The following is a 26,633-nucleotide window of genomic DNA, read 5'->3' as shown; positions in this document are numbered from 1 at the left end:
CATTTTAAACAGCATTCATTTTTTTCTGCTGAATTAGTAATCTTGATTCAAATTAAATGTATCATTCACTGTTTTCTGAATTGAGCTGAGTCAGAGTCATTGTCAAACTTGAGACAGTATAAATTTTGGAGAAATTTTGTGATTTTTTCTGGATTTGAATGGTTAAACTTTTCAGTTATTTCTGTCAGTAGAGGTGATATGAGTTTTAATAATCAAATTGTGATTAGCACCATGGAAAGAGAAAGAATAAAGGCATGTAAAATTTGAAAAAACACTTAATCCACTGTGAAACACAACTATAAAGGGAAAAACTTTAATATATGTTGCTTTGTATGCACAATGCTCTATCCTCCTTTGCTGTTGTAGGTTTTTTCCTCACTATTATCAGTACTAAGTGTTATAAGTACTATTATAAGTACTAGTGTTACATTTTGCAGTTGGAACTTTAGTTTTGCCTGAAATCTACATCCTTAAACAACTCTTTAAGCTGACCCTTGAAGCAGCCCACGAGGGTGTTAATCTCTGAGCAGAGCTCAAAAAGGCCTTAAGGAATTATCTGAATATCCACTGAAATGAAGGCGACACAGCATCTTCAGAGTGCTTGGACGTGCAGATGCTGTGCCATACATGGCACAAGCAAAGCACACAGCTGAAGTGGTGTGTATGGAGGGACAAGAAGTGACTGAGGAGCTCTGTGGTGAATTCGGAAAGGCTGAGAATCCTTTAAAAACAGAAACAGCCTCTGGGACTCCACTGGCTGGCAGTGTTTAGAAGGAAGACATCCAGTCAGGTGCAGTGACAGAAAGGAGTGTCCATTCCTGCTCTCTGAAATGAGGAAGGTGTCTTAGTTTTTAATGATACTTTCTGATCAGATGGAACTTAATTACAATTTTTTCAGTTGGATGAATGAAAGAGAATTATTTTACAGGCTCATTTTTAATTGTCCTAGGAGAGGTGCCCAGCTTTCACTGATGCCAAGGCCTGCCTTTCCATCTTTTCATCTGCTTAAGAAGATGAAAGGTCAGTGCTAGGCTACAGGAAAATATTCTGGAAGTAGTAAAAGATGACAATAAGAAGTGACGAAGTGAAGGGAGACGGCCCATCTTAATTGATCAGCATCGAACTCCAATTTATTGATCCAACATGCACATTTTTATAACCGTGTTAATTAAGTTCATACATATTGCAAAACCCGAGCTCATCATTGGCTACAGATTACACAGCAACCCCTCCTCTTGTTTTCAATACCTGTGGTTTGTTATTGAGACCAAAACTTGTGTTTCTCATCCTGTTATTAACTGTTCTCAAGGCCTCCATGTTTGTCACTGCTTTCCCATCACTACCCAAGGACAAGGTATTTACTTGTTATTAAAAACAAGCCTGAGAACTTTGCTGTTTACAGCTGCCTTTTACTTTTCAATCAGCTGTATATTTTCATGGCCTTTTTTCCTTCAAGCCATGTCTGAGCAAAATTCTCCAACAAAGAAACGGATTAATTTCTTCTCATGGAGAATCATAGAAGCCACTTGATTTTCAGTGATGGGAAACTGCAGTTTTACTTGAAAATTGTTCCTGCCAAACTGCAGAATTTCAACAGCCTTCTTAGATAAATGTGACTGCCTTTGGTGCAGACAGAATAACATCTCAATGAATGATAAATAGATGCCTCTACATTTTCTATCTGCCCACAATCCCAGGAGCCTCCTGTGTGGAGAAAAGGGGCTGTGAAACAGGCCCTTGCTCCCTCTCAGTTGCTTGTATATAAAAAAGCCAGATACATGATAATAAGAGTGAGCTTTCTGTCAACAGATGTTTATGAATTTCGCTTCTAAACCCTCAGGGAACGTTTGTGGGAATATTGTATAGAAATCATCTCAATGCTGGGTTAATAGTTGGTTTGAAAAAAGTGCTCTTTCCAATGTGAAACAAGGGCTCATATTTGTGTTGCTTGTGCAATAACTCCAGATGCTCTTTAAGAGCTTAATGCTTTTTTTGTGCAGGAATTAAGTTCCCCCATCACACAAAAGAAAAGGGAAATTAGATTGCTCCAACTTCTCTGAGCAACCTCACTTGCATATTCCTCAGCAACTTCAGTGACTGAAAGCTCTGAAGCTCCCTTATACTCTGGAGGATTCTTCATAGAATCCTTCTCCCCAGAATTATGCTTGTGGGCGGTAAAAATCAGTAGTTTCACACATATTGTAAATGTTTTTTCAGGATTGCTTGAAGTGCATAGAGGAGGAAACTTTTGAAGGAATCTATACCTGCCCTCAGTCTTTTGTGTCCTCAGGAGGAGGGAGCAGGGCATAAGATAAGATCCCTCTAGTCAGGCTGAAGCGAGGCATATAGTTGAAAAGCGACATTAGATTTAAATGTTTGCCTTAGCAGTGGCTCTAGATTTGCCTCCACTCAAAATCCAAGGGTTGCCATTTAAATGGAACTATGCTATTTCTCTGAGTTCTCAGTTTTCTTTAACCTTCTCTCTTGGTATTTTTGCAACTTCATTTTTCTGCCTGAAGACCTGACAAATACATAATGCTTCTGGCTCTGTAAAATACAAAACAAAGCAGTGATGTTAAATTCCCATTTTTAACCCTCAAGCAAACTCTGGTTGCTCTGCAATACTTTCAGAATGACTCAGCATTGAAACATATACTTGGAGAGGGAAGGGTGGTTTCTGTGGGTTTGTTATGGTTTGGTTTTAGTCTGATTGCTTGTCTTGTGAACAGCCTCATTACTTGTATGGCTTGGTTTCTTCCTTCTTATTCAGTGCTGCAAAAGTAGGTGCAAAAGCTTTGATTTCTGCAGCATCCAGCACCTGAAGGACCCTCCCTATATCTCTGATCCATAACAGCTCTTTCTTATGCTCCACATGATTTCTTTTCCTCTCTGCTTGTACAGAACTTTTTGTACCTCTCTATTACTTCCCTAATTCTCCTATTGTAAACTCAGTTAAGTGTGACGGTTGCAGTTTGTGTGAGAGGTGAGGAACAAAACTGAAATTGTGTTAGCTAATAAATATGCCATGACAGCAAGTTTCTCATTTTAGTCCTTGAATTAACATTTTCTTCAGCAGAGTAACTGATGTGATAAAATACAGGATATGTTAAATTATCAAAAAGAGGTTATTAAACACTGTGACAAAACTGGCCCACACAAGGTTTCATTTGTCAAGCTTTGAGTGTGTCTGTACTCTTAAGGTATCATTTAAATAGACAAGCTGCTCAGTTCCTTGCTATTAGACCTGAAACTTTGTCTGCATTATGTCAAGTTTGAAGCGCTTGTGCACAGTGTCTAAAACCATAAAAGTTTGGGTTCATTTACGCTGCAAGAGAATCTCCATGAAAAAGGCTCAGGTTGGTAATAGGCTGAAGGATGAGAGGAGCAGTCGTATGCTAACATCATGAATAACTTACTATTGTCCCTTTTTGTTTTTTTTTCTGCAGTAACATGCAGTGATAATTCTGGTCTTTTCAGGACAGGGTCTGGGCCAACGTGGCAAAGAGTTTGAACTGCCTTATTGCCATGGTGGACAGGCTGCTTGAAAAGGACAACATCAGCAACATCAAAGAGGGTGAAAATGAGCCTTCAGCAGAAGATTGCAAGGTGTTGCATACAGGCGGTAAGCAACCTCCCCTAATTTTTTTTTTTTTAGTCATTGACAAGAGTAAAGAAAAATTTGCACAGCTACAGAAAAGTCATCTAGAGAAGACTCCATAGTATCTTTGATGAGAGTGCTAATGGCAAGGTTTACACATTTGTGGGAGGTTATTTATCAAAGTACAGCTTTAATGTGTGCTCAGACTGCTTGCCATGTGCAGTTGTTTGTACTAGAGTGTAAACCTTTTGAAACTACAGTCTTTTCTTTTTGTAGGCTGATGTAATTTAATTTACTCTAGATTTTACTTGCGTGTAGTATTTTGAGGAAAAAAAAAATTGGACTGTGTCTTACCCCATAGAAAATTTGTAAGGAAAGGTGAACATTCTGAATCAGTGTCATTCTCCTGCAAATGCTTCTGCTTTTCTGAGGTGATATACTGAGTTTTATTTTCTGATTTGATAAAATTCATGTTTACCTGGATATACCTGTCAGCCTGTGTCAAAAGGTCAAATGGAATAATTCAGTGGGATGATGTAAAGAAAATTTTGTGACAAGGGTCCTTGTCACCTTCTGATCTTCTCCTTCTCATCTTCTGATCTTCTTCTGATCTTCTCCTATGATTCATGTTTGCATTCTTGATGCATAGATTATATCTGCTTAATAAGTCTAATGGGATTTTCTAGTCTGAAAGTGTGTTGCAATAAATGAAACAGATCCTTAGTGATGGTGGTAGTAGTCCTAATGGAAGGACATCAGAGCCAACCTTTGTGCCACTCTTTGGCTAAATAAATCAACTCCCCATACAAAACAACAAACCAACACAACTGCTTTATTTTGTACAGTTTTGTATAGTTTCAATTTTCTTTTTTTTCATTGTGCATTTTATCCTGTGTCTTCCCTTACATGTTCTCCACGGAATTTAATTACATCATTTTATATAAAGACTTTTAAAGTTATCAGTACTCACTTGTAATTTATTTCTTACACAACAAGAATTAAAATCACTTTTAAAGTTTTATGTCATTTGTGTAGTACTGGTGAGATCTGTGAATTCTGGTTGTAGTATTGATTTTTAATGCAGCTGTAACATCTGCATTTTACCAGTGTGAGAGGTTTATGCTGGAGTCCTGGCATCCTTGTTTTCAGTGCAAGATGTGTTGGACTTGATTTTGTGTGATTTGTTCAGAGAGCAGCTTATTCCTTATCTGTTTGGTTCTCTAAGTTTCTGTCTACCAGGCATGTAATGTTAGACAGGAGGGTGATATAATCTCTGCTCTCTAGTGAAGGCTTGCAGGTGAAAAATATCAACACAGCTTTCTACACCTTTCCCGCCTTCCTCAGAGAAAGTACAAATATTCAACAGCTAGGTAGGTGTAGTTTTGAACTTGGGAGAATCCTTAGATGGTGGGCCTTTTACAGACTTTTACAGACTTTTCCCTAATTTCCTTCACTCTCTTCAACCCCCTGAGTATCTCCTCTGCTATACGCCGTGTTATGGATTTAACCAGCACAGGCAAATGAAATATTGGTTACAACTTTTAGGTCACAAGCCAAAAACAAAAAAGGAAAAAGCAAAGTTGCATCATTTAAAGTACTGTAATAAGGCAGCCATCAAGTCATCAAGTAGAATGAAAGGTAGCTCTTGCTTAGCAATAATGATAATAGTGATGGTTAGAAAATTTTAGATGAGCTTCATCCAGCTGAGAGGTTGTCTTCTGGAGCTGGTGGGCCAAAGACACAAAAAATATCCAACTGCTATGATGCTGGAATAAATCCTTGCTTTTTTCTTCATTTCAGAGCCATCCCTATTTCTCTTGAATAAGTACAGGTGTCCTTCAGTGAGAGCAGTGCTTTTGTTGAGCTGTCCTGAAAGTTCTCTAACACTCCCTCACATGAGAGCTGCAGAGATCTGTGGGGCAAACTGCTGTGTTTTCATGTCCTTTTTGAGTAAGACATCGTTTTAGGAATGCCTTGGACAGTTTATAGGACTTTCAAGGTCACATAGAGATGGAGACGTTTTAAAATTGCTTTCTTTTATAGGACTAACTTGAAAGATGGAGCTTTCTGAAGAGCTTTCCAGGTGTGTGCCAAAGTTGGTTCCCTAATGATTTTCAAAACTTTGGGGCCAGAATTTTTCATGCTTGACTTCTCTATGAGAGTGTGGGCGTAGATGTTTGTTTTTCTCTGCATCTCCCTCTCTGAAATTTAACGTGAAACCCTAAGGCTGCACTGTGAAGCAACTACACAGAGGTTGAGATTCCAAGTTTACAGTTACAAATTTGGCTTTAATTCTGCTTCATTTTAAACTTGAAGCCTGATTATGAGTTCACAGCATTTTCCTAGATACAAAATCACACTGTGTACGCCCATAGATACATTTCTAAAATAACAGACTTTTGCACTACTTAAAATTCACAAACGTGACATAAATGAAAAGCTTGCCACATCTTGCTTATATATTATACATAATTTGAGCATATTTGAGCATAATGTATTTCATTAATACTGCAAATATATGGCACAGGTTGATCTTTAAGTCTGAAACTGCTTTAGTTGATACTCAGAGAAATTGGGCTGCTTTTGTAAGAAAAAGAATGCAGAGTTTTGAACAAAATAATAACAAATAAGCCTTGAAGTATGAGATTAAATTTTTGCTTATTTAGTGAACCTGACTGGTTTTTTGTAGCATATAGCAATGAAAGACCTTTCAAAAAATGCACATCTGTTCATTTTAGATGATAGAAAATATTATGACAATATTTTGATGCAATAGCATTTTCATATAAATTTAGATATTGTTGTAACATATATTCAGAGTTTCCTAAAGTAGGTTGATATTTGCAGTCTCAGTGACTATAGCATTGTGTGGTCTTACTCTCTTTTTTCAAACATGTTTATATTTGTTGTTTGGAATCTTTGTAATTGGAGATACTGGAGCACTTTTTTTTGCTGTACTCTGCCTTTCAATGTGAATTATACCTTCCTTAGCCTTAACTTTTCATGCAGTCTGACCTTTGAGTGTATTCTAAAGACTGAATTTGAGTTACAGTTACCAAGGTAACATGCTATGGTTTCATCAGTCGCAGGATTATGAATCCTCTGCAGGATAAATCAGGAAGAGTAGAAGGATTTTTAAGGAGAGGGCTTTTTTGTTGTTCTTCTGACTCTAGTCTGGTTTGCCTTGGAGAAATATGTGACAACATTAAATTCTTTTCACTTTTGCCTTTTCGTTTTCCGTGAGAGTTGTGATGTGAAAGCCTGTCCTGCAGCATTAGAGGTGCCAGTGGAACACAGCGTTGGCTCTGGTGCTGGCACAGCCCCGACAGATGTCTGTGCTTGGCTGCTGCATGTGGCTGCTGTTTCTGTCTGCTGCTCGTGCCTCCTGTCAGAGCTCCCACCCAGCCGTTCCCTCGCTGCCTCTGCGTGAGGACTCCCCCATTTGATACACACAGGATCCACCTAGCATCACAAACAATTTGAGTTGCCAGTGTGATTGCACCTGGATTTTGCCTTTAAGTGAATTATGGAATCATGAGCTCCGTGAACTGGCCCTTGATAACCTTCAGCATAGGTTTGCAAAGAGCACCTGGGGAACATTGCCACATTTCCTAGCTGGAATTACAGGAGACCTCTGTTCATACTCACATTGCTACAGACACATGTGGGTTTATTTTTCTTGTATTATCTCATACCTGTTGGGGACTATATAAGTTTAGATTCAAAATTTCGGACTTTCATTGCCCTGGGGATGGGGACTACATCTTTCGTTGCATCCCTTCCAATGCAGGCTGGTAGAAGTGGGAAATAAAGCTATGTTCTGTGGGAAATAAAGCCGTGCTCTAGTTTTATTGGAATCTTCAGAAAAGCTTTTATTATAAAATATTGTTTAGTCATGAAGATGAAAAATTTTTCTGTGGTCTGTGTCCTTGAGCAGCAGACATAATTTATTTAGAGCAGTCACATGTGAAAAGCTTTCTCTTTCCTTCCTCTTCCTCACATTTTTCCTTCCTTTTCTTTGAAGCTTGTATTTACAAAAGTTTTACTTATGCTTTTTTTTCCCCTTTTCCCCTCTCTTCTGTGTCATCCTTTTCTTTTTGATAGGATCCTTATCTGGGCTGAATGTAGCCCAGGAATACAAGACAATCCCCTTCAGCAGTACTTTCTCTAAGTACTTTGGCTAAAAACAGAAGCTGAAAAATATGTAAGGGAAAGACTGTTTAACTGAATCAACAAACTAAAACAAGATATAAGAATATTTAGTTGCACAGCATTCACAGAACCTCCCTATGCTTAAAGTGTATTAGATTTTCTTAGCTTTGTCTTTTATTACCTTTGTCCTCTCTTTCTGTTTTCACTCTGACTAAGCATGCTGAGATGCTCATGTAGGTATTATTGGATGGTTTTGGGTTTAGCTATTAATCCATGTGACAGTGGAGAAAATCTTGGATGGTTGCAGTGGAATAATAAATCCCAAGAATTCCAAATTTCTGGACACCCAAACTGTGCAAAGCAAACTGCTACCTTCAAGTGCAGGAACACCAGGAAATCTTATTCAGGTTTTTATTGTTCCTGCAAGAACTGCTGCAGCATTATGAGTACAAAGCCTCCTCCTTTTTCAAAGAGCTTAGCCCTCAGCTGCAGTTCAGCTGAGCTCCAAGAGCTGCGTGGCAAAATAAAGAAATAAGGCACTGACCTTTTTATGGTGCAAAGTTGAATATGTGCAATCTTCTGTCTTTTTAAACCTCCCTTTTAAAAAAAAAAAAACATTAATTCAAAGACTGTTCCTTTCCTAAGTCAGTAAAATCAAATTCTGGGTTAATTATTTCATGCTGATTTTAGGGATTTACTGCTGCTGTGTTGGTTGGTTGGTTTGATTTGCCTGCCTTTTTCATTAAAACAGAGTTTGTCTAATGATCACTTTGTGATATAAAGACAACTCATTTATGTTTTTTTACCTCTAATTATTTCAATTCTGTCATGGAATATTTTTATGATCAGGTAGCGAGTGATTAATTTAAGTGAAACGTTACCTCGTGGGTATCTGCTGTTACATTTATACGTCACATTTATATTTGTATTTCTTACATTTGTGTGGCTGTAGTGCCCCCCTTTGCTTTAAGGGCACAACATTATGCATTCTTCTGCTTTTTCTTTAAGGTTTGGTTTTTTAACTTCATACCATTCAAGTTTTGAAGTGACTTAAAGCAATTTATGGATTTTAGGTGGCACAAATAGCAGTGACAAAATTGGCTTTTTTAATCTGTTGCTAGGGCTAAAGGAGATAGGAGTACTATGCTGAAGCATCCTTTTTGGTTACCAGCATATTTTAATGAGCATTTCAGTGGGCCTGACTTTGAAAAGACCAGAAGCTTGCTTTTCTGCCAAAGTTTATAAAATTTAACATGTGGTTTGACATATTGCAACTTGGATATGAGCACGCAGAACTGACTAGCTGGGTGCTAAGCAGGTCATTTGCCTGCACAGCCTGTTGATTACAGGAACATGGGGCTGAAGGGCGTTTTCCAGTAACCAAAGGGCAAATCCTGTCACAGACTGAGCTGCCATCACTCTCTTGGCAATGAACATGGAATATTTACTCAGTGCTTTGTGGAACATGCACTTTTGTTTTAATCTCATTCTAACTGCATAGCGGTGGTACTGTCCTTTTAGTTTCATCCTTTAATTTTTTAATTTAATATGTTTGGTTTTCATGCCTTGTTTTAGTTTCCCGTGGCTGACTAGCTCTATTTTTGTGCTGAGTTTCTTTGCTTTATCCGGAGACTCTGACAGTTCTTCTGGATGCTAAGTGTTCCAAACTGACAGGCTGCCCATGTCATTTTAGCAACCTGACAGTCATCCCGGAGTCTCCTTGTCGCTTCTGTTCTTGCTTCTAATCTCCTTTTTTTAGATGGTCACTCATTCAGTTAATTCTTCACCCCTTCTTCAAACAATTTTCCGCTGTGATTTTAATTTAAAAGAAAGTTGAGATCCGAAGGCTCAATGTGTGTGAGTCCATGAATGTGTTAAAAGCAATAATTTGTATTATTCCTTTCCTGAAGTGATTCTACAAAGGTATTCTGAAAAATATCTTATTCTAAAATGTATACAATATGATTTACTGAGTCACTCTAAGAGAACTCTTAGACTTTAGACTTTGAGCTTACTTTGCTGCTGATGCTTTTATTGGCATATGTATATTGCTTAAATTAATAAAGGATTGTAATTTGACTGAGACTTTAGATTGCCTGATCTGTCTACACTGGCTTCCAGTACATTACACTTTTTTGTCTACCTTATTTCTAAACTCGTCTGTGTTTTGCAGCAGCCTCTGGTTGTTCTTTTGCTTTTATTCCCTGGAATAAACACCACAGTTAGTTCTTGTTATTTTCTCCTCAGGAAGAGGGGAAATCAAGTTGCTGCTCAGTCTTTTTCATCAGCTTAAGGAGATTAAATCTTGGTAGCTCTGCGCTGCAAGCTCTCCATTTTTCCAGCAGCCTCTCTAAAACGTGTACACCAGCGTTTGGCACACAGCGTGTCATCACTCTGTTAGCCAATGACATGTATAAAATCACCTGGAGCTTGTGCCTGGGGGTGGCTCATGGTCTGTTTTGTCAGGATGACACTCGCTTCAGAACTGCTTTTTTCCAGGGAATGCTTCCTCAGTCTGTGTTACTCATGGTTAAATATGTATGACTGTGGTAAAACTCATGTTGTCTGACCACAAAGTTAACAAAGAGCTCATCCGATTCTCTGTGCATGCTCTGTCCTTGTTCCCCTTTCCTGCTCCTTGCTTTCTCTAATTTCTCCCAGCTTTCAAAGCTCTCTGCAGTCTTCTTGGCTGCAGTTTTATTAATTTGTGTGTTTTTCTGGAGCTCAGCCAAATTGACTGGCAACAGGCAGCTGTCTTCTGCCTCAAGAACTTCCTCAGTTCTAATGAGGTTTTACTGGCCTGACTCAGAATGTTACCTGAAACAACACGCTGCTGTCTTGCACCTAATTACAACAGATTTTAATTATCATTGATTCTTAATTACACTGACCTACAGAAAATATGAGCCAATTATAGACTGTTGCATTGTCAGTTGCATTCCCAACTTTTATATAGATTCTTCTAGAGTGTTGATTTCCCTCATTTCAAACTGTACAATCAAACTGAGATGTAGATTCTGAAGGAGGGGGATTTATTTATTTGTTTTTATTATTTGCTCAACTTAGGGGTAGGCAAAGCCATATGCAACTACCAGGCAGGTCTGATTTTATTAAATCATATAAAATTCAGGAGTAGCTGGGATTATTGGGCAAGTTTGTGTAAGGTGTTCCAATTCTCCTCCATTCCTAGTTATCACTGTTTCATTTGTAATGTATTAAGGAATCACATTTTTCAATCATTTCATGAGTGTTTTTTTTAATATGCCTAGCGTGTATTTTCATAGAGAAAAACATGTTTCAAAATACTCTGCATCTCTCTGATAGAAATAGCTAAAATGAGTTCAAAATGTCTAAATGTTTAAAGAGAACAACACAGAATCTAAAAAAAAAGGAATATGGTCTGAAGCTTTTTATATTTCCAGCCTGTAGATTAAGTAGGTGATACCCTTCCAGATACCTATTTGTTATTGTGTTTTACCCTCCAGCACCCACCTTTTCTTAAATATTTGGTTATTCTCTCTGGTTTTGCATTTTTGATGCTATTTCATTTCTTACATAGCCAGTTCTGAGTCCTGAAAGGAGACTCCATCGCCACTGTATTAATCTCTGTGTGCTAAATGAGGTTTTATGTGTTTCCCTGTGTACTCTGTTTGTGACACTTGAATACCAGTTTTACAGGGATGCTGGGACTGTTGGAAAAGGCCATTGTTTCAGAGTGCAGTTGGATTCAGGCCAGGGATTTAACCCCATTCCCAGTGGTAAGATGGAATCCTGCTTATAAGTATGTTCTCCAGTGGCATTTGTGGTCCCACAGTGGTCTGGGGAGAGCTGCAGGGGTTGTTTTAAAGGGAAGGGTGATGTGCACAGCTGCTCCTGCCATCCTTCCTAGTGAAGAAGGGTTTTTCACTGCGAGTTTTCCAGTCTGGAGCAGATGACCTGTCGTGTTGTAGGTGACTGGTACGAGCAGCTGTACCCGCTGGTGGTCACGCTGAAGGACTGCATGGCAGAGGTGGTGACCAGGGCCAAGCAGTCCATGGCCTTTGTCCTGCTCCAGGAACTTGCCTGTGGCTTGCCCCAGTGCCTGATGCTGACCCTGAGGAGAGACATCGTCTTCAGCCAAGCAGTAGGTTGTCTTGTGTCGCTCACTTCCTTCTCTTGCTCTAATTATAAGCATACTCTTCATGCCAGTGTTTGTGGGTTTCTTTCTCATTGGTTTTTTTTTTTTCCCTTACAATTTGATACAGCTTTTTCATTTATTTTCCATTATATTCACCTAAATAATTTATAATGTGGTAAGAAATTAAATAGGAAGTAGAAATCCATGGTACTGGCTAGGCAGCATCCAAGCCAGGGAGATTTTTTTCTCCTGGTCACCTTGGAAATAGGGAGAAGACAATTTGTTTTCAGTTTGTGGCAGTGTTTTAAGTGTTTAAATACTATTAGCATGTCTTTCCTTAGAACTGTCTTTTCTTGGCAAATAACTGAAGCTCTTTATGTCTTCTCCTGTATATCATGTTTTTTTCAGATAGATTTTTTTCTAAACATTTCACTTAATTTCTCTCTTAAGTTGGCAGCTGCCTAGGAGATTCAGTTACATTAGATGTTGAACCACTTTCAAATCCATCAGAATTCACATGTTTAATTCACAGTCTTGCATGTTTGAAGCCTGACAAGTGAGGTTCTGGTCTTATTTATGTCAGTGTAAATAACACACAATGATACAAAACAAATTAAGCTTATCTAATATACCTTAACAGAATATTTCACTACTTTATACACCCCCAAAAAACCCATCAAAATACATTATTATGAAATCATGTACTTAGTCACTAAACAGAAATACCTATGCTGATTTCTCAAATATGTAGGTGCTACCTCTGTTGTGTATAATGATGGCAAGCCTCATTTTAACTGTTTGTCTTGTAACAGTTGAAATGTCTTGTATCTGTTTGTCTTGTAACACTCTTGCACATGTTTTAATTATCTTTACAACTCGCTGGATTGGTCTGTGGTTTTGCAATCAAATTGCACACAGGTTTACATGATCAAGGATTTTTACAACAGCTTCACACTGTTGGATTGCTGGTGCAGTATGAAGGACTCCTTAGCACATACAGTAAGTATTGCTCTTGGACAAAGTTTCTTATGTTCCCTGCCCAGAAGTTACCCAGGAAGTTCTTATTTTAACCTCAGCAAGCCTCTTATTTGGCTTGCTGAATCAAATCTTGTCCTTACAAGACAGTAGACTTGCACATAATAGCACAGCTGAAGTCATTGACACTGTGTTGTTAATTCTGCAGCAAAAGTTATTAATCTGTTTCATTCTGAGTTCCTCAGAGAACACGGCCTGCTTATTGTTCCATGCAGACCTGACCCAAAATAGCAGGTTTATAAAACTAATGCAAACGGAAGATTTAAACACTTACTGCTTTTATCAGCCTCGGCCCTGATCCCCAGTGCTGATAATGTGAAGATAGCCTGAAAAGAGTTTCATAGTTTGTTACACATGCCATTATTTGATATGTATTAAAAAGGAAATTTGGAGGGAGAAATTGCCTTATCTTTCAAACTTTGAACTAGATCTATTGGAATCATTCCCTGAATCAGAGATTTTGACTAAAGTAGAGGAATTTAGCATTTGTGCAGCTTTATTATGCAGTTGCTCATTTGGAGATAGCTGTCTTCTTCATTTTACATGATGCTTGTTTTTATTCTCAAAACCTTTGTCCTCCATCAGCAGGAAAGCCTTTTGAAAACTTTCAGAATAGACAAAAATGGCTTTTCTGAGGTTATTTTATGTCTATATAGAGCAGGCTGATTTTCAGAATTGCTTAATACTCATGGTTACCATTTAGGGCACAGAATTGTCAGCAGTTCAAGAAATGAGTCTGGTTTTATGTAGGTTACTGTAATGTGGATTTAGAACTGTGATTTTTAGATGCACAGACTGGAAAATATATTGCTTTGCCCTGACCTATACAGTGACTGATCTGCCAACTCTGTTAATAGTCTCTTTAATCTTTTCATGTAGGTGAAGAAGCAGGGATGCTCGAAGACATGGCTGTGGGCATTTCAGATTTGCAGAAAGTAATGTTTAGAGTAATTGAAGCCAAGTCAGAAGATTTTTTGCCTATTATAAGTGGAAGGCGGTAAGAACTTTGTTTCTTGGAGCCCAGGAAACTGAGCTGCAGTTTTAATCTGTAGCCCATGAAACCCGTCTAATGGTTTTCTTGTTGCTGAGTTCTGTTTTATTGAAAGTGCATTGTTTTCCTTTTTAGAAGGTGAGTTAGTAGGGATTCTAAAAGCCAGTAGGCTCTGGGTTACTCTCCTGATAAAAAGCTGAAGTTCCAGTTACTAATACAGATTAATCTGAGCAGCGTCTGTGTTGTGCAGAGCTGCTGGTGCATTATTCACACATGGATACTGAACCCTGGACAAGTGACAAGGCCATTGTTTACAAATGTGGTCTCTAACTGAGAAACTTTGCTTTTGAATGTCCTGAATTTGTATTTCAGCATGAGAAATGAAACTGCAGTTCCAAGAGTTAGGCCTTGATTGTTTTTAAGATGGAAACCAAAAAACTCCGATGGCACTTAGTATTAAAAACTTAGTAGTCACTTTTAAAAATGGAAGCCTTTTTTAGCTGCTGAAAATCACACAGGACATAGGCAGTCTCAGAAATCCTTGCACAAAATCACTTATCCTTTATGAATCTCACGTGAGTACTGCTGAATGTCAGGACATATACTGCAATACTCCGTTTATTTTGGCTATTTGAGGGTTAACAAGATTGGAATGGATTTTTCATCTTTATTATTATTCTAGTCTGAAGCTCCAAATAGTTTTATTTTGCAAAAATCACTTCCTTAATAGTATCATTGCTCTTAAGATGACTGTAAATTAAATTCAGCTAAAAGCAGGAACTTTTAGAAAATATATGTTTCCTCTGAAGGGGGCTTTCACCACTGATTTACTTAATTAATCTGGATGATTCACTCTCATCATATGGGCTTTCTGAGAAGGGATTGAATAAATAACAGGAAGGCTGGAATATGATAGGCAATACAATGGGAATAATTAAAATTAAAAAAATTTTAAAAATAAAATCTACAAGGTTTATGTGGAGGAGTGCCATTCCTCTTAGAGCTGTGATAAGACTGCTCCTATCAAACAGCATTGGAAGTGAACCGTAAAAAGAAAAGATGAAAAGGTGAAAATCTAGTTATTTTCTAATAATTTTTTTAGAAACCCTCCATTTTTATTTTGGTTGTTATATGGTATGGCTCAATAAATGAGAGTGAAAGACTGTAGAAATGCAAGACAGAAAAATCAAACTACAAATTCTTATCTTGAAGAGTCAGCATATTTACTTGTAATTGTTTTTTCTAGGAAAGTGCTTAAACCTGACATTCTGTGTGCACAAACAAATCAATCCAAAGTGTGTGGCACTGTCTAGCAGTGCACTGATCATCTGGTGTGGGTGGTAGACACCAGCCACCCAGGGGAGGTGAAATTCTGTTCAGGAGCTCACATGCTTTTATTAGAGGCCATTCTTTTATTAGAGGCGCTTTTGGAACATTCTTTACAGAATCACAGAATATTTTGAGTTAGAAGGGACCCATATGCATCATCAAGTGCAACTCCTGGCCTTGCACAGGGCTTCCCAAGAATCACACCCCGTGCCTGAGAGTTCAGATGCTTCTTGAACTCTGTGAGGCTTGGTGCTGTGACACTTCCCAGGGGAGCCAGTTCAACCTGCTCAACCATTCTCTGGCTGAAGAAACTTTTCCTGACATTCAAGAACCCCATCCTCACTCTTGTTTTCATTGTTGCTAGTGAACATTACATTATAGAGGTCCAGCTCCCAGCAAAGATGTTTCAGCTGCTGCCACAAGAGATTAAAGAGGGAAAGCTGCTTCGCATGTATCCAGTGCTCTTTAATGTTGGAATCAATGAGCAGCAAACACTGGCAGAGAGGTAAGGAAAAGTCACGTTGCATTTTCTGTCCAAGTAATCCATGCTGGTACAGGCTATCTCTCAGGATTAGAAACAAATCTTCTTTGTTATTTGCTCTTAGACAATCTCACATTGACTCAGTGTGTATTTTCAAAGGTATTAAAGGAAATAAACACAAGCTATGAAGCAATGTAGAACAGTGAAAAAGTCCAGATGAAGATAAGATCATAAGCAGGGCTCCGTTTCACAGAGTTGGTGCCATGTTTCTCTTGGATACAGGTGCAAAATGGATTTCTATTTCAGATGCAGAATTTTGGTTGTATGCAGTACTCTGAAATTCTCACACAAGTTTGAAAATTCAAAATTCTTACATCTTGAAGATGGGTTTGAAGAGACCAAACAAGTGATAAGCTAGAGAAATTAGTACTCCTCTGCAACAGATTGCTGGAAACTAATTAATTAGTATAAAAATAGTCATGGATTCACCAACGTATTAATTTTCTCTTCCAAGAGAAGGGTATCTGTCAGTCATGTTAAATTACCACATTTGTGCAGGGCTAAAACTGCAAAGTAGAAGTCAAGATGTCAATACAGACAGCTATTTTGTTAAAACTTCTTTTCTTTTAGCTGCTTTTATTAACAGAGCGTCCAAAATACCTAATGCTTATCTTGAGGTTGCATTTGCTCTAAGCCAAAAGCTTATAGCAAAGCTGTAGCTGGAGTAATGGAGGGATACAGTGAAAATCCTTAACCTGGGTAATAGGCAAGAAGTTAAACACCACAGGATTTTATCTCCTGTTCACTGTAGACAGCCAAGTAAACCCAGTCTTTTAAAGAAGTCTACTAAAGAATGTCATTAGGTAGCTTTGTGAATGTTTATGGGACACTTCTCCAAGTTGAGTGGTGGTATGTGAGAAAATTTAGGCAGAAAGTTGAAATGGGAGACATAGACTGAATCTAAAGACAGTAAAATCTGGCATTTTACTGTGAAAGAGCTGGATAGCTGGTTAGAGAACTTGGAAACTTCTTGAAAATGAAAATAGGTTATTCTGATGACATAAAGAGAAAAGTGCTGAGAGGAGTGACGTGGCCAAACTCATAATGTGCAAAACCAACAAAATCAGTCATGACAGTTCTGAGTGGGACACTCAAAAAATAAGAGGTAAGACATGATGTGGTAAGCAAGAAGCAGGCTGGTGGGAGCTTACACGAGTGAGATAGGCAGGAAGGACTGAGTTATGAATAGTCTGAGGAAAAATTTGACAACATTTAGAAATAGCCTGATTACCTGGGGGCTTGTAGAGGAGTTGGTATGAAAAGATGCCTGGCTTGCAAGTGAAGTGGCAGGAAGTGTTGTTCCCAGTGGTCATTTTACATTGTGTGCAAAGAAAGCCATAGGAGAAAACAAAATAACTGCATATTTATAAATATGGATATGTACTAATATCTGCCAAGAAAATAAGTTCAATGCAGAAGCAGCTTTAATGCATGCAGTTACAGTCTGCTTTTGTCTTAATTCAAAATGCTGCTTAACTCCTAAAGTTGTACATTTGTTTTTGAGACTGAAAACACCACACACGATTTATGGCTAAAAACATGGAGGGGTTTGTGGGATAAAGAACCTGAGAATATAAAAACACTTTCGTGGCAAATTTCTAGGAAATGTTACTGTATTAGAAAAAAAATCTTTTAATTTGTTTTTTGATAGAATACACTTGAGAATGTTTCCGATTTAAAAGAAATGTTCTCATGTGACAGTGCAGCAATGGCTACTAAGGAAGTAGTTACATCTTCTCCCTGTGGCCTGTTGAAATATTTGCTTCCCTTGTTCCCAATTTAGCAGCATATTTGGTATCTTCTGATCTGTGTCCCCTTCTCTCTGAGTTTCTCACTTATCTGCCCATGCCTCTCTTCCTGTACTCCTCCATTCCCTTTTCAAATCTATTCTGAAGATGAATTTCAAAACTTTGGCCCTAATTGTCATGGGGACATTCGTGTCTTTACAATCATATCTCCTGTAGTACCGTGAGATTTAGTTTCTTGGCATGTGAAATGTGGCTGTTGTAGAAATCTTGGTCTCAGAGAGAAAGATATTTGTTTTTATAGCTACAGTTATTTTGTAGATAAGCTTCTCTTCCATCTTGTGTCACTTCCATATTATCCAGCTCTTACAGAAATTGGTATGCTTAAGCAGTAGCAGCACTAAGAGATGGAGAGTTGGTGTTCTCTGCCTGTGGTACCCAATTTTTGGAATTGGAATTCCCCCAAAGTGCCTTTCCATTTATTCACGATTTGTGAGGGGAAAAGAATAAGTGCCTTATTGCATGTTTGTAAATAGATTGCTTTGTTAATAAAGTTTTGGAAGAAGTATGCATCAGCGATGATCTCGTTTCCAAAAATTAATTCCAAAGCATACAAGAACTTAACTACTGCATGTTTGACAAAATCTAATGCATTTAGCACCAAAGTTATTTCTTTATGCAAAGAAATAACTATGAAGGATAATTTATCTTTTGTTGTTGTTTGTGGGTTTTGGGTTTTTTTCATAATTTATTGTGTATTTTCATAGGTTTGGAGATACCACTTTGCAGGAAAACATTAACCAGGAAAACTTAGAGCTTCTCAAAGAATATTACAAGTTATTTACAGAAAAAATGCCTCCTGATTGTGAGTACAAAATAATGCAATGTCCAAATCGGTTTGAAAAGCTTTGAGTAGGTAGAAGGTTATAAGACAGTAATATTAGCAGAATCCCATAACTTGTTCCATAAATTTAAACATTTTGTACCTGTACATGACCCTGCTGGTCTCAGGAGTGATTTCAGGCCTTGTGCCACAGCAGAAACTACAGAGAAAATGAAACAGAGGAATGATGAACTGAACAGCTATTTTAAGTTATTAAAATAATAAGTTTGTTAATATTTCATGTAGAGGACAGTCTGTACCTACTGTATTTTTACATAAATACTTGGTGGGCAATTTCATCAGCTTCAGTCATACCCTCTGTTCTTATTCTGAAAATATGTTGAGGTTTGGTGAACCATGGAGAAATCTGCAGATCAAATACAAGCAATGAGCCACATCATCATTATATGAACGACAAGGTTTCATTGGAATAGGCCCTGTATTCCACTTCTGTAGAACTTCTGTATTATAAACATAAGCATTACTATGCTGTTACTCTGATTGCCAGAAGCAAGGACTGAAGAAAACATCTGCATCAATCGAATCCTGTTAGTTTTAATGCCCAAACTATAGTCCCAAATGTGGGAGATTTAACTGCCTGATGTTTAAATGCTATGTAAAACTTTAATACATCACATGCGTATGTATACATGTTTATCTCTTATATCAGGATGATTTTAATTTGTTAATCATTTTGACAGAAACAAAAGCCCTTCCTAAATGATGGGCAGGATGCCCATCCATCCCCCCACAGACCTAGTATTTATTTCCAGGATGTCTACAGAGAAACTCATACAATAAGTTGGGTGATTAATTGAGGGGAATGTTGCTAAGAAAACATCCTCGAAAAACTAACCTCATGCAGGTTAGGACTAAGGTAGATCTGCTACCTCATAAATGGATTTTATTTTATAAAATACTGCATGCAGACAGTATTGGCTACTTTTCATTAACACAATTTAAACTTGTACTGCCTTCCTGAAGGATTATTAGTGAGCCACACAGTTCCTGGACTTCTTTCAGACTGTGAAGGCTTTTGAGAACTAATTGTGTCTAGTTCATCGTGTATTTTCTGGTTATTATAACTTTCTTGCTTTTTTTCTTTACCTTTAAGAACTCAGTCTCTTCTTTATACAATTTTTTGTGGAACATAAAGCATCTTTTGGTTCCACTGCCCTTCCCAGTAGCTCCCTGCCAGTATACAGAGTCAGTCTTTTGCCTTGGAGAAATGTGCCTTTTAAACCAGCCCCCTGGGAAAAAAGGGAAGCTCTCAAACTTGTTCATTTGTGGCAGGACTTAATCCCACTCCTGTTCCCCCTCGTCTGGAAGACAAACCTCCATACAAGGCTGGCAGCAACCCTGGTGCTGGGGCCACGTGAGAGGCATTCAATATTGATGGCTTTTTGATGGTTTTGTCCCACCTATCCAGATAATTTCCTATAATGCCAAATCTGTGCTACAAAATCAATGCAGGACTGTGTTCCCAAAGCTGTCAGTTCCAAACAGTGCTCAAAAAGCCCAACAGAATTTGAGCATTTGCAGCCCTATTTGCCAGGCTGTTGGATCCACCCTTGGTAGCCTCCCTGGCCTGCTGCCTCATTCATATATTCCCTTTCAAAGAATTCAATTTCCCACTCCCTGAAAGGTATTGCCACCTTCGCTGTTAGTTTTCCTCTTGTGTCTGTATTTCTCCTTGGCAATAATAGTCTTGCTTGTAACTAAGCATCCACTGACTTTCTGTCTTTAGGATGAACATACACTTCGTCATTTACCCATTTGTTAACTTCTTAAATTCTTTTAGCAGAAACTGAAAATAAGAGCATGTTTCCAGCAAGGTTCCTACCAAAAATGCTGACCAAATATAGCTCAAAATGGTACTGCTTTTATAGAAATACTAAGACAGTAAGGGTCCAAAAACGTAAGATAGTTGTTTAGTAGTACGTAAGTACCTGAAAACAAAAAGGCTGTTTGGTATTTCCAGGCTTCTCCCCCTTATCAGCCTGATTTGGTGGTTTGGTACTGTGGGGGACCCAAGGAGTTTAGGCCATTGATCATTTCCAGTCAAGGTGCAACCCCTTTGGCAGTACTGTGAATTAGGAGACTCTTGCTGTACCTGTGCTGAAGTCATCCCTCTGAGATGTCACGTTTTCTGCTGTGACCCAAAGGAAAGCTACTGGGAGCAATAGAATGTTTAGTGATACATTTGCATCATCTCAAAGCATCTTTGCCATTTTGTGCTCTCTGTTTTAAAGAAACAGATGCACCCATAAGTGTAATAGTCTAGCAGAGTGTGATGTGGTTTTATGTGCTCTACATTATCTAATGTACAATCAGAGCTTGTGATACAGAGGTAAAACAATCCACATTAAAATTATTGCAAAACAGATTCTGGATGTACGTTTTCCTCCCTTTTTCTTTTTTTCTTGTTTGTTTGTGAGTTTTTTTAGACAGCACAGTATGACTGGAGCAACTTAGTTCTTTTTGAATAGATTTAAAGTACTTCTTCCTATGAATCATGGATAAGGGAAACTACAGAATTTATTAGATGTAAAAGGTAAAAGCCTGTTGATGAGAGGGATCATTCCAACTTGGATCACGTTAGGAGAATGGATATTGACCTTCATTAATACTTCCCTCATTTTTTTTCTTCCAATTGAGTATAAGTTTTTGGGCTTGGGTTTGGGGCTTGGGTTGTGGGGTTTTTTCCCCTCACTGGATGGATAATTTACTTTCTCTGCTTGAAGAAATCCATTGATCAATTTAGTTTCACTTTGTTCCACTTGATTCTGGCCCCTTTATTTGGTGATAACTATGATTTAAATTCTTTTTACTTTGCCACCATGAGAAGAAATAATTTCAAAAAACAGATTCTGCATGTTTTTATTGATTTTCAGAACTAGCAAGGATAAATGCAACATTAGAAAAATCCCTCCTCTATATACATATGAAACAGAGGGGGAAATTAAATTGCCTACTCTTGAATTTTTGCTGGAGATGTAGGATAAATTAAACTTCAACTTAAATTCCATACCCAGAACAAGCAGGTAAATTTTTGGATTTTAAGCAAACTTGAAATTATTTTCTACTTCAAAATAAAGCCCCACTTAATTTCAGGAGAAAGATACTTTGTTACTTTTTAGAGGGGATACTAAGTGCTGTTTAACCCTTATCTTACATTATAGAAAAATCTAAGGCATATTTTAAAACAAAAACTAGATGTTTCAATTTGAAAACAAAACCCTAATTTTTTACTTTAATTTTAAAAAATAATCATCCCATCAAAGCAGGTTGTAATACACTCAGTTTTTTTTTTATTTTTCTGATTTCTTTTGAATGTCTGTAATAGCTGATGAACAGAACTACAGCAGAGATTTGGTTTTGTTTTTCACCATCCATTTATAAGATAAAGGTTGAAGATACTTCAAATTTCCACGTGAAGATCTTAGGGAGGACAAGGCAATACTCAAAAGACATAAGGTTTGCTTATTCCTTAAATATTTAGCTGGTAATTTCTATCCTGTGTTCCAAAACAAGGCTGTAAATAATAGACCTGTTCTTTACCATGAGCGTTCTTTAGTCGGGACAATCATATCACCAACCTTATCAAAATGAGCAACTTTTTTCGTCCTTTTTTCCCAGGTTTACCACATTTTCAAGAACAAAATGATTTAAAGGGATTGCTAGAAAGTCTTCATCAAAATATCCAGGCCAAAAAGAGAAAGAATGTAGAAATCATGTGGCTGGCTGCAACGGTGAGCTCTCTTGTTTCAAAGAAATTGATGAACTAACCATAAACTCATTTTCATAAGCTTGCTGACTTTGTAACTGCAATGGATTTTAAGGAAATGACTGGAAAACTCACTGGTTAAAGGAGGCAGATGTGCTGTAATAGTTTTTTGCAGACAATTTCTTTTTCTCACTTTTTAAACTGGTAGAACCTGCTAGAATTTGAGTGATTTGTTTGATATCCATTCTTTGATAATATAAAATTACTCAAAATAATTTTTTAGTGTCCTTGAGGTATGATGTGGGACACGATTGCTTGGTTCCCTTACTTTAACTTTCTGAAATGTGTATTTCTGGTCCTAGTGATCTACACACTGTTATTCTATATTCCATTTATTTATTGAAAAAGATGTAAGAAGAAAACTTTGTCAGTGCAGTAGCTGTGCAATATCACTTTTTTATTGCAGTGGAAGTACAAGATTCCACATATGAGCCCATCACTCATCCAGAATAATTACCTGGGATTTTTTTACTTTATTTTATAAATGATTTTTTAATATTTTAAAATTTTTTTAGGACTCATTCACATCGAATAGCCCCAATGAATCGGGGGCTTCCAAAGATACTAGTGCAAAGAGAATTAATCTCTTCAATGAAACAGTTCTTTCACATAATTATTTAAGCAGATTATCATATAGTACTTGTTTTAAATCCCAGTGCAACTGTTCAAATTTTTAAACAGATTTAACTTTTAAAATTTTCAATTATATGATGGAAGAAACACTCATAGGTTCTCCTTCACTATCCTGTACCTCTTTGGATTCTAAGTAAGATTCCCTTAATTGGTTCCCTAAATTAAACTTTTGAGATTGTCCTCACCATGGTATCACAAAGAACTTAAAGGCTCTAAGTATTTTCTGATTTTTATAGAATTTAATATTATTTATTGTTTAATAGAATTTCTAAGAATGCAATTAGCATTAGATGAAGAAACACTTATTTGCTGGACTGACACTGGTCATGTTTCAGTTCATGTTCCAGTTCATCCTGCGAGCTCTCCCATGATAGCCAATGCGGGAAGTTTCTTTTTGTGATTCCTGCTGTAGTTTATTGCCTTGCTGCATTCTCACAAACATTTTGAGGTTTTGTACCATTACAGCTGTGATTCCCCAGGGATAGGTGTAAGCAAAGTATTACCTTTTCTCAGGACAGGTTATATCTGGGAAATGGTAGATTTGGGCACAGAAGCTCTCCTTCAATTTTTCTTTTTCTAGTAAAATATCATTTGAAACCATAGTATAAACTAATGGAATGATACAACCACAGATTGATTCCTAAGAGGAGGAATCATCCTCCAAAATGTCATGTTTCCTTTATGTGTTATAACTTTTTCAAAGTATAAGTGAAAGTAGACAATCCATGGCAGCAATTTGTTAAACTTTATTAATTGTGAGCCATACATTGAACAGTTCACCTGTTGAAAATAAAAACTATGTAAGTTAGATGTGTCTGACTCCATACCTTCACAAGAAGTTAGTCTGCTACATTCATGTTTGTGAGTTAAGACTCACCATATCTTCATTCATCAGATATTCAGACAATTTAGCTTTCATTGAACAGGGCAGCTGCTGCATTCAGTGAGGAAACGGTGAAGGAACTGTTTCTTTTATAGTTATGAAAGTCCCATGTCAAATTCAGGAATTCAGTGTACTGGTACTAACTTCCAGAAGATGTTTTCTTCTTGAGAAGTGCTGTAGCTGTCTGGAAGCCCTCGCTGGGCTTGCAGAGCTGTAGGGCTGCGCAGCCTGGTAGGAAGGAAGGGCTGACCTGTGGGGCCTGCCCGTGTTTCAGATTTGCCGCAAGCTGAACGGAGTGCGCTTCACCTGCTGCAAGAGTGCCAAAGACAGGACATCCATGTCAGTGACGCTGGAGCAGTGCTCCATCCTGAGGGACGAGCACCAGCTGCACAAAGACTTCTTCATCCGGGCGCTGGATTGCATGAGGAGGTACGTGGGGCTCCATGGAACTCTGAGCCAGGCCAGGGCTGCCAGCGAACAGGGCCTGAGGCTGGTTCTGAGGGCCCAGCAGAGCCTGAGGCAGGTTCTGAGTGCCCAGCAGAGCCCAGGGCCACGGGCACACAGGGTCTGAGGGTGGTTCTGAGTGCCCAGCAGAGCCTGAGGCTGGTTCTGAGTGCCCAGCAGAGCCCAGGGCCACGGGCACACAGGGTCTGAGGCTGGTTCTGAGTGCCCAGCAGAGCCCAGGCTGGTTTTGAGTGCCCAGCAGAGCCCAGGCTGGTGCTGAGTGCCCAGCAGAGCCCAGGGCCACGGGCACACAGGGTCTGAGGCTGGTTCTGAGTGCCCAGCAGAGCCCAGGCCTGCCTGCACAGGGTCTGAGGCTGGTTCTGAGTGCCTAGCAGAGCCCAGGCTGGTGCTGAGTGCCCAGCAGAGCCCAGGGCCACGGGCACACAGGGTCTGAGGCTGGTTCTGAGTGCCCAGCAGAGCCCAGGCTGGTGCTGAGTGCCCAGCAGAGCCCAGGCTGGTTCTGAGTGCCCAGGGCCACGGGCACACAGGGTCTGAGGCTGGTTCTGAGTGCCCAGCAGAGCCCAGACTGGTGCTGAGTGCCCAGCAGAGCCCAGGGCCACGGGCACACAGGGTCTGAGGCTGGTTCTGAGTGCCCAGCAGAGCCCAGGCTGGTGCTGAGTGCCCAGCAGAGCCCAGGCTGGTTCTGAGTGCCCAGGGCCACGGGCACACAGGGTCTGAGGCTGGTTCTGAGTGCCCAGCAGAGCCCAGGCTGGTGCTGAGTGCCCAGCAGAGCCCAGGGCCACGGGCACACAGGGTCTGAGGCTGGTTCTGAGGGCCCAGCAGAGCCCAGGCTGGTGCTGAGTGCCCAGCAGAGCCCAGGCTGGTTCTGAGTGCCCAGGGCCACGGGCACACAGGGTCTGAGGCTGGTTCTGAGTGCCCAGCAGAGCCCAGACTGGTGCTGAGTGCCCAGCAGAGCCCAGGGCCACGGGCACACAGGGTCTGAGGCTGGTTCTGAGTGCCCAGCAGAGCCCAGGCTGGTTCTGAGTGCCCAGCAGAGCCCAGGCCTGCCTGCACAGGGTCTGAGGCTGGTTCTGAGTGCCCAGCAGAGCCCAGGCCTGCCTGCACAGGGTCTGAGGCTGGTTCTGAGTGCCCAGCAGAGCCCAGGCCTGCCTGCACAGGGTCTGAGGCTGGTTCTGAGTGCCCAGCAGAGCCCAGGCCTGCCTGCACAGGGTCTGAGGCTGGTTCTGAGTGCCCAGCAGAGCCCAGGCCTGCCTGCACAGGGTCTGAGGCTGGTTCTGAGTGCCCAGCAGAGCCCAGGCCTGCCTGAGCAGCAGCCTGACTGCTGCTGGGTCACCTCAGGGCAGGCTCTTTGCAGCGGTGTGTTTTATCTGTCATTAACAGTTTGTGAGACAGATATGTGAAATCTTGCAAGGGTCAGCTCACCGACTGTAGAATATGAGCAGTAGTCTGAGCAGCAGTTGCTTTTAAAAAAAGTTATCTTTCAATTTTGAGGGTATTTTAAAAACCATTTGCGCAGTCATTAAATTTTTTGTTCGACATCTACACAAACACTGAGAAAGCAAAAGAAAAATTTGTTACGCATGGCAATTCTTACTAGTCACGTTATTGAAAAGAAACATCCAAGTAGGTTTGGACTGGTGGTGTTTGCCACTAATACCTGATGAAATCTTTACTGCGCTTTAGAAGAAGTGAATTAAAACATGTTTTATTCTAAATTGCAACTATGCAGAAATTGAGGCTGATATTATCAGGAATGTGTAATTAAAAGATGTAAAGATTTTTCATTACCTGAGTCTTTGATGAATAAAAAAACCTTCTTGAGCAAACAAATGTCAATCATAAAATTAATCCACATGCTAGATTATCTAAAGAAACTTTCATCATTGGTTTTAATGAGCTTAATCATATAGTTTTAATCATATAGTAACAGTTCTAATCACATTGTCAAGAGGAGTTTTAAAATGTGTATCCCCGACACTAGAATAACATATAACAAAGGTCACTGCAAAACTAATAGAAAATATTTTGGTCAGCCTGCAAAGAAGTAACTGAATCATATCTTGGACTTTTCTTAAACACAAATTGTTTGTATGGTGGCTTTATAAAGATCCTAATAAGTAAACAAGCATGTTTACGGTCTGTAATGGGTAATTCTGGACCTTCATATTTATTATTGCCAGAATAGGTGCTTAATGTGTAGACTAATACTGTAGGTTTGCCCACATAAACCCTTTGTCCTTTGGCAAAGATAGCTGCTCTGAAGAGAAAAGGTAATTTTATAAAGAGTAAATGAGCTGAGATGGCTTAGCTGTAGGTTTAGTTGACAAGTGCTACTAATGCAGTGAGATGTGGTGTGTTGAACTGAGCTGTATTGTTTTGGATGTATTGCACCTTGCATAAATCCCTCAGTCTCTGTAGTGATTCAGTGAGTGAATGAGTTTTGTGCAGTCTTTCATAACTACATATTTTATCAT

General features: G+C 39.1%; 1 protein-coding gene across 1 annotated transcript in view; it reads left to right on the top strand.

Annotated features, from left to right (window-relative positions):
* LOC128949280 (inositol polyphosphate 4-phosphatase type II-like) overlaps positions 1 to 26,633 on the top strand; it is a gene marked incomplete at its 5' end in the record, with an annotated part of 125,004 nt that overhangs the window by 76,420 nt on the left and 21,951 nt on the right. Inside the window, 8 exons of the mRNA XM_054294139.1 lie at positions 3,478 to 3,622; positions 11,701 to 11,872; positions 12,742 to 12,866; positions 13,782 to 13,899; positions 15,587 to 15,727; positions 18,276 to 18,373; positions 22,031 to 22,143; positions 23,969 to 24,123. Coding sequence (XP_054150114.1) covers positions 3,478 to 3,622; positions 11,701 to 11,872; positions 12,742 to 12,866; positions 13,782 to 13,899; positions 15,587 to 15,727; positions 18,276 to 18,373; positions 22,031 to 22,143; positions 23,969 to 24,123 — 1,067 coding nt within the window. The remainder of the gene's footprint in view (positions 1 to 3,477; positions 3,623 to 11,700; positions 11,873 to 12,741; positions 12,867 to 13,781; positions 13,900 to 15,586; positions 15,728 to 18,275; positions 18,374 to 22,030; positions 22,144 to 23,968; positions 24,124 to 26,633) is intronic.

Source organism: Melozone crissalis, unplaced genomic scaffold (assembly GCF_028551555.1).
Source record: "Melozone crissalis strain CALT ecotype California unplaced genomic scaffold, PUWL_Pcris_2 ptg000214l_1, whole genome shotgun sequence".
In the NCBI taxonomy this organism is placed as follows: Eukaryota; Metazoa; Chordata; class Aves; order Passeriformes; family Passerellidae; genus Melozone; species Melozone crissalis.
Note: the sequence above shows the minus strand (reverse complement) of the source record. Positions and strands in the feature narration are given on the sequence as shown.